At 46.4% G+C, this 13938-nt stretch overlaps 1 protein-coding gene across 8 annotated transcripts in view; it reads left to right on the plus strand.

Moving 5' to 3' along the window:
• DAB2IP (DAB2 interacting protein) overlaps positions 1-13938 on the plus strand; it is a 155176-nt gene that overhangs the window by 35959 nt on the left and 105279 nt on the right. For 7 of the 8 annotated variants that reach the window (XM_030286618.4, XM_030286614.4, XM_030286620.4 and 4 more), the window contains exon 2: positions 11175-11278. In XM_030286618.4, coding sequence (XP_030142478.3) covers positions 11175-11278 — 104 coding nt within the window. Of the gene's footprint in view, positions 1-7528; positions 7798-11174; positions 11279-13938 lie in introns of those variants that run through there. The other variant, XM_072936672.1, reaches the window with a different exon arrangement.

Raw genomic sequence — 13938 nt, forward strand, 5'->3', positions numbered from 1 at the left:
GAGGCCAAGGTCAGGCTGGGTCAGCACAGGCTATTCAGATACACATCTGTTGAAAACAGATGGAATTTAGTCTTTGTCTCTCTGTTTGATGAAATCAAAACCTTTTAAGTGATAAAGGAGAGATCAGCTTATACCCAAATAATCAATACCTTGGAGGTTCAGGCACTCGCCTGGGACAAGGGAAGCAGCGACTGGAAAATTGTCCCAGCATGTCCCAGAGTGACATAACAACTAAGGAGGTTTTATTATATTTAAAGCCATCTGAAATTGCACTCACCTCTCACTAATCTTTCCTAGCTGAAAATCTGTTCTGCAGCACGTTAACAAAAAGTGATGTTGGACAAGGAATGCCAGGTGGAATTTCTTTCCACCTCCGCAGAACTTTGTTTTTCATTTTAAGAGCTGGGAGCAGGCAAGTGAGGAGCCCAGTAATAAATATTAGCAATAGACCTTTTTATTTCCAAGGGTGGTGTCTTTTAAATGCCAGGAAAAGGAGACCTTCCTGCTTTGCACTTTTTAACGATCATTGCTTTGTTTTTCAAGTCTCTTTTGTGGCATTTTCTGTTTCACTACAGAGGTCTTGCAGTCTTTCATTGAAATTTTAACAGCATGGCTGACAGATGCCCATAGAAAAGATATGCAAAATGTTTAAAGCTGTGCTGTTTATAGGAAATATTCACTGGCAGCTGTGCTATTTTTAGCACCAGTGCTCCAGCTGAGACTTTGCTGTGTTTGTTCAATGCTTCATTGTCTAGGAAAAATCGAGACTAAATTTAATGACTTGGGAAGTGGTGTGTGATGGAGGAATTCTGGAATTGTTTTGATATTAAACAATGCTTAAATCTCAGATTCCCTTTAATAAGCAAAAATTTAGAGTGAATTTATTACAGGCAAATTTATTGCACTGACCCTTCAGCAGGAGCGAGGTGGCAGCAGTGCCTTGACTCCCGCTGCTCCTACAGCACAGCCTGACCTGCCCCACGTCCTCCAGAAATGCAGGAACATCCACACTCAGTGAGTGTTCTCTGGGAGGAATTCCCACGAGATCAGAAATGAATCAAGTTGTAAAAGTTCCCCTGGGAAACCCCAGTGGGAATCTCTGAGGAGCACTGTCACTTTTTGCTCATCTCTTCCTTTATCTCTGTTTCCAGCCCTCTCCTCCTGGTAGTCCCATCCTTTTCCCCTGACAGTGTTCCTGAGAGGGGCTGACTGCTCTGAAAGGAATTAAGTAGCAGATTTGCTCTCGAGTAATGCAGAATGAGGTTTTATCTACATGCCGTAGGTACTAAATGAGAAAGAGGTTAAAAACCCTGGTCTGATTCCAAACTAGAATTGCTTCCAAAAACATGCTTCGAGGGGTTTCAGCAGACTTTTCATGATCACTCATGTATTAGAGTAAGTTTGTCTCCTTACAGCTGAGGCAGTCCAAACAATTTAGACACAGAGCTGCCTTTTAAAGCTTTTAAACCTGTATTTCCCTTGAAGGTCTTCTAGTGTGCCACTAATCCCCTAAGTTATTGCACTGAAGGCACTCTCTAATCCTTTAATTCACTCTGCTCTCAATAGAGATGGGAACGAGCTGGGTCAGGGAACGTTCTCATTTGGGCTTTATCAGTTCTGCTTTTTTCAGTTCAGACTCTGCTGAGGGTAGTTTGCTTTCCTCTGCAATACTACAGAGAATATTTTAGAGTCAGGCATTAATTGTGTGTTGTTTGAGAAGGAAGGTGCACAGAACTCCCGACTCCTGTCACTGGTTTGTGCAGCCTCGGGGTCAGGCTTTTACTCTGATTCCTCTGGGACTCAGAGGATGGAAAAATGGATGGCTTTTTGAAAACTGTGAATCCATTCCCCATCTAGAGCTGGTGAGGGTCAAGGAGCAGTGTCAGCCACAGGTAATTTCTGGAAGCTTTTTCCCCCAGAACTACTCAAGTGAGAGATTCTGACTAATATTTCTTTGGTACTGAAGGTAAAGCTTTGAGGTAATGAGCAATGCCAGACAAGTGTTGTGGTTTTACTAATAAGCATAAACTCTAAAAGACTTGTTAGAGCAACACATGGCCTGAATTTTGCAGGTTGTACTGCCTATTGGTTTTTTCCTTGCATGAGGGGCATGTTTTTACTGTAGGTCTGCTTTGGAGAGCCAGGCTGGGACCACAAGTGGCACCCAGAGGCTCATTAGGAATCCCAGGCGCTCACACTGCTCCAGAAGTTCATCTTAAGTTGAGCACTGAAGCACTCAGTTGGAGGAAAGACATGCCCTGCAACTGTATGGACTTGGGGAACACTGACAGGAATAAAGACAACCAAAGTTTTGCTTCATTAACGTTTGCACTGAAAGAGGAATCCTCAGATGCTGAGCACTTAATGTTTCCTTTTGAAGAAACCAATTTATGTGAAGTGCAAGTTTCTTTTGTACCTTACATGCTCATATTTTTGGTTCCTTACAGCATTTCTGCATCACTGAATTTCTTTTAGAGTCAGAGATCAAGCCAGGGCTTGTTCTGAAGTACCCAAATGTGCTAATAGGGGGACTGGTGTAAAATTTGGCGTCTGGAGTTAAATTACAGGATGCTTCTTAAGCTTCTGGGTTTCTATAGGAACAAGTAATAGTCATCCTTCATGATTAAGCAGTGTCCATGGTAACCAAACGAGCAAGTTTTAAATGAAAGATATTTTCCCTTTACATTTTTAGCAGTCAAAGGTTACCAATTATTACCTTTATACCCTTAGACAAGAACACATTTTGATGGGGCTGGTGTGTTTGAAGTGAGAACATTTGGTGTTCATTTACATAACTCTGCTTCTAGGATCAGCTAAAAGTCAGGTGAACACCAAAATGAAATTTCAGAGAGTGGGGTGGGGTGCATTAACCTCCCCAGGAAAGTGAATTTTGGTCACTAAATTGCTGAATTGTTCTGCAGGGTTGCAGTGTTGCTGTTCAAGTGCCCATTTGCTCCTCGCAGTGACTGCAGGGCAGTTTTGGAGGGAGAAATTCCAACACATATCTGGCATATTTTTTAGGATGGAAAATGCAAATGTCAGTGTTGGTGTAGGTAAGAACATTCCCCTGCTCCCTCCTGTTTCAAAAATAGGTTGGGAAGTGAAAACACGACTGGTTTTTAAGGTTTCTTGTCTCTCCTTGGCACTGGTGTTGTTTGCTTGAAAACTGCAGAGTGAGTGTGCAGCTGCCACCTGCAAGTGTTTGCAGAGCAGGTTTGTGGGAGAGGAGCAGAAATACCCACCCACCCCCAGAGGAAATAAAAGGATCAGTCACAATAAATTAGGATTTACATTCCACAATTTCTAATAGTGAAACAATTGCTAAGAGAGTATGAGCAGGCAGAGCAGAGATGGATGGGGACCAGCAGTGAGCAGGGATGGATTCTCAGCAGGGCTTTGGGCACAGGGAGGCATTGCCCAGGTGTGCAGAGCTGCTGTGCCTGACACAGCTGTGCACACACTCACATCCACACACAGCAAAGGCACGACATCTGTGGAAAGAATACCACTCGTTTTTATAAGCATTATCTTCTGTTAATGCCTGCTGAAGTGCAGGAGACTTGTTTCTGTTTGCTGTGGGAACTCTGAGGCCTCCTGCGTTAACATTTGGAAAATCAGAAAATCCCTCTCAGCCATCCCTAACCCTGTTCCCAATCCTAATCCTCCCTGACTTGAACTGGAGGAAGAACAGTGGTTCCAGACTTTGCTGGCACTGCTGCTTTGAGTTGCTTCCTCATGACAGATCCTGTATTTCAGTGGGTACAAAAAATCACTGCCATCCATTATCCATTACTTAAAATCCAGTATTCTTGTGTGTTCCCAGTGACACTGTCTCCTAAATAGGCAGAGGTAAATCCCAACCTCCTGCTTTTCTGAGCAGAGTTAAAAACTCCTTGGCCGTTGAGACAATCTGAGTTGGTCAGCAGGCTCTGGGCACTGAGGCCCTCTGAGGCTGCTCTGAGCCACATGCACCATGTGAAATTCAAATCTTAATGTTTGGTCTTTTATGCAGATGGATGTGAACAGAGATACGTGTGTGACCCCATTTATCTCTCTAATGAAGCGCCATCAATAGAACATCTGTTTCTTTGCTGTAGAAGATGAAACCTCTGATGAATCATGCTTATAAATTAAGTATTTATTTATTTAATTTGCATGTTACCAGTACAGACCTGTTCCACGGCTGGAAGAATGGCCTGGGAATTAACTGTGTGAAGGTTCCATTTCTGCTCCATGTGAAGGGAGCTGCTCTGGCCTGCTCAGCTCAGCTGTCCAGGTCAGTCTGGGGGAAAACCCCCAGCCAACCCTCCCAGCAGGGCACAGAGCCATGGCCAGTTGACACCTGCAGGGACAGGAATTGCAGAGTATGGAAGTTTCTCCTTGCCCTCAGATTGCCTCTGTGGATAAAGTGCTGCAAGAAAGCTCGTGGTGACAGAGCAGAATCTTTGCAGGAAGGTTCAGCATGATGGATGAGCCTAATTTAAATCTCCCCAGAGCTGACTCCTTGTTCTCCACACTCCGTGTTGCTTGTCTTTATCATCACAAGGGAGGATGCTGATGTTCCACTTCACTTTATCATCCTTTCCACTTCAGCCAGGGTATTGGCAGTCACCACGATCTGGCCCCCAACCAGGATAGAATTTCAGCTTTTTCTGATGTATTTTTTAAGTCTGAGCTTGATTTCAATTTCACCCTGGAGAAAAGGCTCCTAATGATATGCCGTTAGCAGAGGAGGAATTTGTTCTGTGGATATCATAGCAGAGGAAGATAAATATCATACATATTTTATTTCAGAGACTAATAATGAAAGAATAAAAATACCATATATATATATATATATATATATATATACACACACATATCTAGTTAAAAAATACCAGACAGTAAGATGGAGTTGGTACTACAGGCTGCTCAATCAGCATGATTTGCTGTTTATCTTTAGAAAGGGAGGGTCTTATGGATGCCTTATATTCTGTCCCTGGCACCAGATCTGGGGACCTGCAGCTGTGCCTTATGCACATGGATCTGGTCTCCAGGCTTGTAGCACTCAGAATCTGCTGTATTTTCAGAGCACTCACTGTGAGAAATACCTCAGCTTTCCTTTCCCATTAGTGCTCTTCTCTTCTTTCCCTTTTGCCCTTGGAGAAGGATTTTCCCTCGACAAATACATTTAATCTGCCTCCTCAGGTAAAGGATGTGTTCCACCTGGATTTCTGGGGGGCAGTACTTGCCCTGGCTCTCTGTCAGAGTGCCGGCTGTGCTGGAATGGCTCCACAGCAGGGAAAGAGCAGAGAAAGTGCAGGGAAATTGCCCTTAACTGCACTGACCATCGAGTGACCCAGCGGCCGAAGCGCAGCGGAGAATTCCCAGCGCCGCCGCGGGGCCGGGCCGGGAGCGCTCGGGCAGCCGAGAGCCTCCAGCTCCATCTAGTGCGGCACCGGCACCGCGGCTGTGCCACTGCCCGGCCGGGCACGGAACCACCCCGGCCCTCCAGGAGAGAAGGGGCTGCTGCACCAGGCAGCCACAGCCCGCAGGAAGGCAGCAGAAGGGGCTCTGCTGCTTGCACACTGCAAAAAGCACCGTGGCAGCGCTGCGAGAAGAGTTCTCTAACTGGGTAATAGAGAAAACAGAGGAATAGATACATATCAAATACTCAGAAAAATAGCAGAGCTTTTTTCAGTACTTGATTCAAGAGCCATTAATAGCACTGGCTCAGGAGCAGGATGAGGAATATTAAATCCATGATATCCAGGAACCTGACACAGAGATGAGGGGAGATCCATTAAAGTGCACAGCGTGCCGTGGCAAAGGTCAGAGTCACTCCAAATCATTATTTAACAAAGAAAAAGCTCTTCTTTCAGGAGATCTTAGTCCCACTTTGAGAGAAGATGATAACAGATTTTAGCTGAGGGAACCAGTGTGTTCTGATATTTTCTGGGATTTGTTTTCTGTATTCCAGGCACTTCTAACAAGGCGCTTCAGTTGACACAACTGTCCCAGCCACCGTTCCTGGAGCTGCAGAGAATTGTGTGGCTCTAATTGGTGCTTCAGGTGCACTTTGCTGCTTTTAGGCAGGGGCTCAGTCATCAGAGACACACTGAATGTGGTGCTTTTGTACCCCCAAAGTCACCTGTGGGGGAAACAAGGCACTGGTAAGAAGCTGGATCAGTTTGGTGTAGTCTCCATAGGGAGCATTAACTGTAGGCATAGACTCAGTTGTTTAATTCAAAGTATTTGGTGCCAGAGTGTAGCCCAGAAGGCAAGTAATGATCCCAATTTATTTTTTTGTTCTGTATGTAAACAGTTAGATAAGAGAGAGGGATTTTTACAAGCTGTAGTTCTGTAAACAGTGTTCTTAATTGTCTGGAAAGGTCATGAGAGCATGAGAAAATGTGAAACTATTTCTGCTTGGAGCATGAAATGACTGGGGAGTAAATCAGTGATTCTGATGTGGAAGAGTTGTGGGTACAGCCAGGGGGATTGCTGGGCTTCATGAAAGTTTATAAATGTTTAAGCCAGAGATTCGAAGATGCAAAAAGAAATAATTTTATTCTAAGATAAGAAGCAGGGGTGACATGGCTTCGCTTAGCCTGGAGAACACCCTCTCTGTGTTCATTAAGTTTGCTTTCAGAGGAGTCTGCTTGTTCAGAGGGCACCAGCACCTGCCCTCAACTTCTGCTTCATGACCATTTTCATTTAAAAGTCTATTTTATTGCCTAATAAAGGTTTGGTTTTTAATTAATTTGTATGGTTCTAACATTGCTGTAAGGGATCAGCTGGAATTTGCTGTGGACCAGCAGGGCTCTGGGTGATACATTCCAATAAATACTTCTGCAGGTAACTGAACCACAAAGGTGGCCCTGCAGCTGCATTCCTGGGCCAGCTGATGGGAGCACCGAGGGCTTTTATAACCTCTCACAGCCTCTTTGTCACTGCAAATCAGACATTTTGGCACCCCTGCTTCCCACTCAAAATTCTTCACACCTTGCGAAGGGGAAAGTCAGCTCAGTGTTTATTATTTTCTATTGTTGCCTATTCCGCTTTTTAAAAGTGCTTCTCTTCCCTTCTAAATCCCCATTTGGATTCAGACTGAAGATCCATCTTTTCTCCTGGGCTCCCGTGGCCACCCAAAGCTGCCTGAAATGTAGATTTTTCTGCAGCCTCTCCTGAGTATGTGGAATCACGCAGACACTACAGATACCTGTTCTCCAGGGATTGTTCTTAATTCGTAAATGCTACCGTGAGCCAGATTCAATCACTGTCACCATGCCTCCTCCTCTCCTCTCTTGGGTTTGTAATAAGGACTTATTAGATAATGCAGAAATTAGAGGAATAACACCTAAATTCATTAAGCAATAAAATTAATTCACGGCCTGTAATTGTACGAGCAGGAGACCGGTAATTCCTGTTCGCTCTGGTTTCACAGCAGCTCCGCCCTGGCAGCGCTGGGGCACCTGCGGTGTCGGGCAGTGCCCGGTGGGGCAGGCCGGGGAGGGGCTCAGCCCCAGCGCCGCTCCGAGCAGCCCGACCTCGCCTCTGGAGACCTCGCAGCCTCCTGCACCACCTCCAGAGGCTCTGGTGAAGTTTTGGTGTGCTCCAAAGCCTCCGTTCCATAGCGCATCCCGGCGCTGGGAGCAGCAGCGTGCGCTCCTGCCGCGTGTCCCGCCTGCTCTGGCATTCCGGGCGTTCTTCTCCCTCTCGCTGCCTCCGATGAAGTCAGCACCTCTCCTCCTGTCCTTCCCGGCTCCTCCCGAGTGCCATGGCATGTGCGCTGCTCGCCAGCACGGCTTCCTCCTGGTGAGTTCAGGGAGACCATCTCTCCTCGCTGACTTCTCTCCCAGCACTCAGCTTGGACCTCCCTTTCTGGCCTGGAGCTGGAGCAGGTTCTTATCAGGAGATCAACTTGCTGGAAGTGCCTGCTTGTTGTTATTCCATCCAGCGGCCTCCCTTGGCTTTTGTTCACGCTGTCTCTTCCACTGGCTGATCCCTGGAATTGTGAGAGAGGGGGGAGTGTGAAGAGAGATGAACAAACAGGAGTTAATGTATTTTATTCTCCATAATGAAAGTGTAATACTGATGATCTCTTGGACTAGTTGGGATTCACAGGAGCAGCTAATGCAAATGGAAGAACACCTCTTGCTGAGTGAAAAGTAAACAGTAGCAACAATTGTTTGCGTGTTTGTTACACATAACAACCTGCTTGGAGCAGTGTCTGAGGAGTGGAGCCAAAGGAGGCAGTGATGTTGGGTGGGTTAAGCAGGAGTTTGGGTGCCAGGAGCTGCTCACAGCCTGTTCTGCTGCTGCCCTGGAGCCTTGGGGAGATTGCTGTGCTGCTCCATAACGATTCCACAGCATGAAACACAGGCATGGAAGAGTGGAGTGAGGATTAATTATTCTGTCAGCTCCAGTGCCTTGAATTACTTAACAAACCAAATGTGTTTATTACTGTACAGAAAGAGTTTCAGAAATACTCCTAAGCCTGAGGTCCTAAATTAATGTGCAGTGTTTGCAGTGCTGTGTGTCCTCTTGGCAGTGGGATATGTTCAACTTAAAAACCTCCCAGTGCCTTCCACAGCAATAGTATGTTGGCCCAGCTGTGTGGGGATAACCTGGGAGAGCTTTCGGGGGGCTTGAAAATTTCAAGGAAGTTTCTCTTTGAAGATCTTATTCTGCACAGGGGGAAACCCAAAACATTGCAGCCTTCTGTACATATTTGGAAAAGCAGGAAGCCCTGTTGTTTATTTCTCTGTCCTGTGTTGTATAACGTGGATGAGCCCTGGGCCCCCTGTGCTATTGAGAGGTGACACAGAACTGCCACCGTGTCTGTCCAGACAGAGATGGAAGTTTGGGAGAGGTTGGGAAGAAAAGGCTGAAATCAGACACTGAATCAGACACTGAATCTTGTAGCTTGCTTATTTTATGCACAAATGGGCAAATTTGACAGAAATGACAGAAAATAAGGCTGGAAGGAATTTCAGGAGGCATGTGGTATCTGTGTGCCCCAGGAGAGGGGAGGAAGGGCAGCCCTTTGTCCCTGAACCTCTCTGGGCATGGAGAGCTCTCCCTCTCTGCACCAGCAGTTCCAGGGTGTGACTGTCCATGGCAGGATGGGACTGTTTCCAGTGCCTAACCCAAATATCTTCTGCTGCAAATTAAGACGTTTCTTTCTCAGCCTCTAGTGACTGTGGAGAGTTTTTATTGCTGGCTCACAGTGCCCTTTTCCATGGCCCTGGGCTTGCTATGGCAGCGTGGCTGTGCCAGGCCCTGGGCAGAGTGACCCAGCCTGAGATGGTGCCTCCAGCCCTGAAGAAGCAAAAAGGGCACTTAAACCTTTGTATATTCATACTGCTTTCCATGTAAAGCTGTTCTGCTGTACATTCCTGGAGTTACTAATTTACCTGTAAGCTATTTTTATTAACCTTTAAAACAAACAGCTCCCCCCACATCCCCTCCAACACCCACACCCACCTCTCCTTCTGGTTATTTCTGGTTTCTTACAGAGGGTTTTGTAACATGTCTCTCCTGCAGTGAAACCCACAGTGCTTAAAGAAGCTAAAATGGAGATTTGACTCCAAACATTTCATTAACCGTAAGTTTAATAATTATAGGTGAAACCCACAGTGCTTAAAGAGACTAAAATGGAGATTTGACTCCAAACATTTCATGAACCATAAGTTTAATAATTACAGGAGGGTTTAGGTGCTAAGCCAGCTCTGTGTTTGGCCTGGGGTCACGCTGATGTGTTTGCTGGCTCTGCTTGGGGTATATTTTAATGATGAAGTAAGAAGCTAAGTTGGGGGGCTGTTACCCCCATACAGGTACTTTCCCTCAGTGCTGAGCAGTGTTTAGGGCTGGGGAGCACGTGGGGAAAGTAATTTCTTGTAGCTGCCTTTCAGGTAATGCCATCATTCCTGTTTTCCAGCCAGGTGTGTGAGAAATGCTTTAAACAAAGTTCATTTTTCCGGTCATTAAGAAAATGCAAAGCAGCTTCTTCAGTTGTCATCTCAAGCTCACTTTCAAAATGCTGTAATCAAGTAGTTTCTTTATGACAGCCCAAAACCAAAAGAAGACTCAAAGGAATGGGGTGGGAGACTGAATCTTCTGAGAGATTACACCAAAGGATTTTACTGCTTGAGATTCAAAGTGCAGCTTTGTGCAGAGAAAGTGCCCCAGACGTTTGACGGCTTGGCTGGAGGTTGGGAAGGCACTGAGCTGCTGCTTTGGGCTGGCTGAGTTTCACACAGGTTTCGTGGCAGCCAAGGAAGAGCCAGCACCTCACCCCATCCATGGCTGCAGTCTCAGTCTGTTCTTTGGGAATGGTTTAGGACACATCTCGGGAATTGTCAGGTGGAATTGCTGGTGTTTCTTACAGTCAGGCTTTGGCAAGGGCAGAACCTTGCTGAGGAGACAACATCCATGGAAATGCTTGGCTAAGGAGGACTCTGGAAGGGTTTTGGGAAGGGAAGTTTGTTACAAGGTCTGAGCATCACTGAATGGCAGCTTGGAAATAAATCTGTTTTTCTGAGATCCATGGTGCTTTCAAAGAGGGCTTGTGAACTGAGGAAACAGCACCTTACAATGCTGTAGCTGACCTGTCCTAACATCTTTCTAAATCTCCTCAGTTGTTAATTTTACCTTTTCAGCCCCCTCCCTTCCTTGCCAATGGGGAAGGAGGTGAGTATTCCTATCCTCATTTTATACTTTATCAAAAGCAGGATTTAATGATTTTTTCCCTGGTTCCAAAGCAAATTGCTAGAGGAATTAGACAGGTAACTTCAGCATCCTGTGCCTCTAACTCCATTAGCAGTTTTCCTGAGGAGGATCAAATCCACAAGTGCACGGATCTGTAATTTGCATATAATTCTTACTCATCTCAATGCAGTTTCTGTTTACTCATCTGCAGGCTGGAAATAATGATAATGCCAACCTGTCAGGCATTATCTGAAGCTTACAGTTGTATAAAAATGCTAATTGTTGAAGGTGAAAGTCTTGCTGGTAGAATGTTGTTCCAGGCAGCTCGGGGAAATGCGAGTGGAATCTGTGGGGCGGTTGCGCTGCGGACATCTCGGAGGGAGATGGCACATTTTGCACGGGCTGCTGGCCCTGCTGGCCCTGCTGGCCCTGCTGGCCCTGTGCTGCTGGGTGTGTAACTGTCCCTTGTGTTCTGTCCCCAGAGTCCCCCCCGGAGCGCTGCGGGCAGAGGCGCAGCATGCCCAGCGGCATCGCGGAGAAGAACCCGGCCATGGAGCCCGCGGCCACCACGCCCTTCAGGGTCACGGTCAGTGTCTCCCCTCTCAGCAGGGCTGGGGGTCCTCACCAGGCCTGGGGGGCTGCCAGAGGGAAAGGAACCTGCTCACCCTGAGAGAAGGGCTGCCTGTAAAACTGGTGCTCACGTGTTTCTAGGGAAATGGGGCGCTGTTAGACTCTGTTAGCAACAAGCAGATGTGTCCTGGTGGAGCAGCAGGGTTTGAGTGGAGCCTGGAGCTTCACTTGGGAGACTTTCCTGGAGAGGTTTCCTTGGTGAGTCCTGGTGCAGTGTATTCCTGGGAGCATTTACCTGTCTGCAGCTGTACAGTGTGTGCTCACACTCCTACAGAGAGAAAATCTCCTCTGCAGGAACCTGTCATTAACTCACAGGACACCTGCCAAGCTGGGATTGCCCACAGCCTCGGATCTTGTCCCAGCAGGAGCCTGGAGGAGCCATCCACTCTTTCCATGGCTTCAGTCCCTGTGCTTTGAGATGTCACTGGTTGTTCACTAGCGTGACTACCAGAGGTCTTGGTGCTCCATGGGAAGGGCACTGCTGTGTCCATTGCCAGTCAGGATTGGGGACCGACCCCAGCAATGGGCTCTGCCAGTGCTGAGCCCTGGTTGGCACTGCCCAGTGTCAGTGCGGTGTGAGGGCTGTGAGCACACAGTCCCCTCCCCACTCCCTGCACACATCAGCTGTCTGGGCTGGCTCTCAGCACACAGAAGTGTTTTCTATTCAGAGGAGACACAAATGGTCTTGCAGCAGCTTTGCTCCATGCAGGTTTTCTCTGCAGGCCACACCTTCTTTACAGACTCAACTGCTGCTTACCAAACTCAGGGAGGCAGAACCAGAATTTCAAAGCTAAGACAATGGTGCAATCTGAAAAAAATAATCTGAGCACACCCAGTTCACCTGAGAACATTTGCACTGGTGAATGAGTCATGATTAGCAGTTTGGACAAGTAGTTTATTTTAGTTCTAGAAATTGTTCTTCCAGCCATCAGAACCTATTGATATCAGTGAATGAGTATCCTTGAACCTTAAACAACTACTACTGGTTGGTGAAAACAGCAAAACATGATGAGAAAATCTGGATTCTTCACAGGACAGAGGATTTGGGAATATTTTTCTTAGTATCCCTGTAGTCAAAGAAAATAAAAAGCTGTTTATTCATTTCCAATGGCATATATCCTGCTTTTTGGATTTTTAGAGAAGCTATTCCAGCTTTGAGCAGCTGGTGGTGGAACAGCTGATGTGGGATGCAGTTCCATGCTTTAAGCAGCTCTGTTACTCAGTGTGGATTAAATAAGGGCAGCCATCACATGGGTAATACATGACATTTGTCTTCTCTGAGTTCAAATCCACCCTCATCTCATTTCTCCCCTGCGCCCCCTCCGAGTGTCAGTGCATTAATATGAATGGCTTCATTAGGTACAGTTGGTATGGCTGCCCAGCCCTCAGCAGATGTCTGACTTTAGAAATATATTCTCCCTCACCTTCCTTCATTAACCAGAGGAACATTAGCAGTCAGTCCACTCCAGCCACTGGGAATAGTAATTAGTGCCTTAGTTTAGTGGTAATGGGATTATTACTTTTGAGCCTGCTGTTGTAGGTTTGGAAATTGTAAGCTTTTCATATTTTACAGCTGATTGTTCTTCCCTGACATCTCCATCCTTCTGCTGTTGAGTCTCCAAGGGCCTGTGAAGCTCAGGAGCCATTGGTTTCAGCTATTTTGGCTTTCCCAGTTGCTTTCTTTCACTTCAAAACTAGAGCAAACTAGGGTGGAAATTTGGGAACTTCCCTTCCCATACAGAAGTCTGCCAGACAGGTTACAGATAATTGGGCATTGTGGTTTTTGAAAACAAGAGCTCCTGGTAGTTTTTGAATTATAGAATGTAAACCTTGAAATTCAATTCCTGTTCTTACCCCTTCTCCTGAAAGAAATTTTTAATGAAGCTCCTTAAACTTAGAAAAATCTCCCCTAGTCCTGGTTATCTCATGCTGTACAAGAATTATTTTCCATGTAAATCCTCCCTTCACTTCATGCTCTCAGAGCTCTGTATGAGCTGATGCAGAATGAGAGGTTTGAGGCTGGAGCTGAGCTGAGGTCCCTTGTCCTGAGCTGCTCTCAGGGCCAAGTGCTCAGATTTTAGTCTCCTTTTCCAGTGGGCACCTGCAGCAGCTGGTGATGCTGCAGGGCTGGAGACACCAACGTGTCCCTTCTCCATGGCCGTGGTTAGAGCCTTGCTTTTAGGAGAGTGCAGAGAAGCAATTCTGCCTCTCTGCATTGAATCCCAATAGCTCGAGGTGTGAAGTGGGTTAAACCTGAAGTTTGTGGGGTATTTTGTCAAACTCAGAGGCCAGAAGCTGGGGAAGTCTGCTGAGTGCCGGTGAAATCCCTCAGAGCCCCTTGCAGGGAAGTGCTGCAGGGGAGGATTTGCTGAGGCTCACTGGGGAGGACTCACTCCCATCCCATCAAGCACTGCCATCTATTGACTCCTTCTGTTAGAGCCCAATTTACTTCGTTTTCTAGGAAAATATCCCAGGCCAGCAAAGCCCAAATTGCCAAAAGACTTGAGGAAATATCTGTATTCTGTCTTTTATTAGACAGAATTTAGGATTCTTTCTCCATCCCTTTAATCCTCAATTCTAGCATTAATCTTTTGCTTTCCAGGAGCACCAAAAACA

Source organism: Taeniopygia guttata, chromosome 17, assembly GCF_048771995.1.
Source record: "Taeniopygia guttata chromosome 17, bTaeGut7.mat, whole genome shotgun sequence".
Classification (NCBI taxonomy): domain Eukaryota; kingdom Metazoa; phylum Chordata; class Aves; order Passeriformes; family Estrildidae; genus Taeniopygia; species Taeniopygia guttata.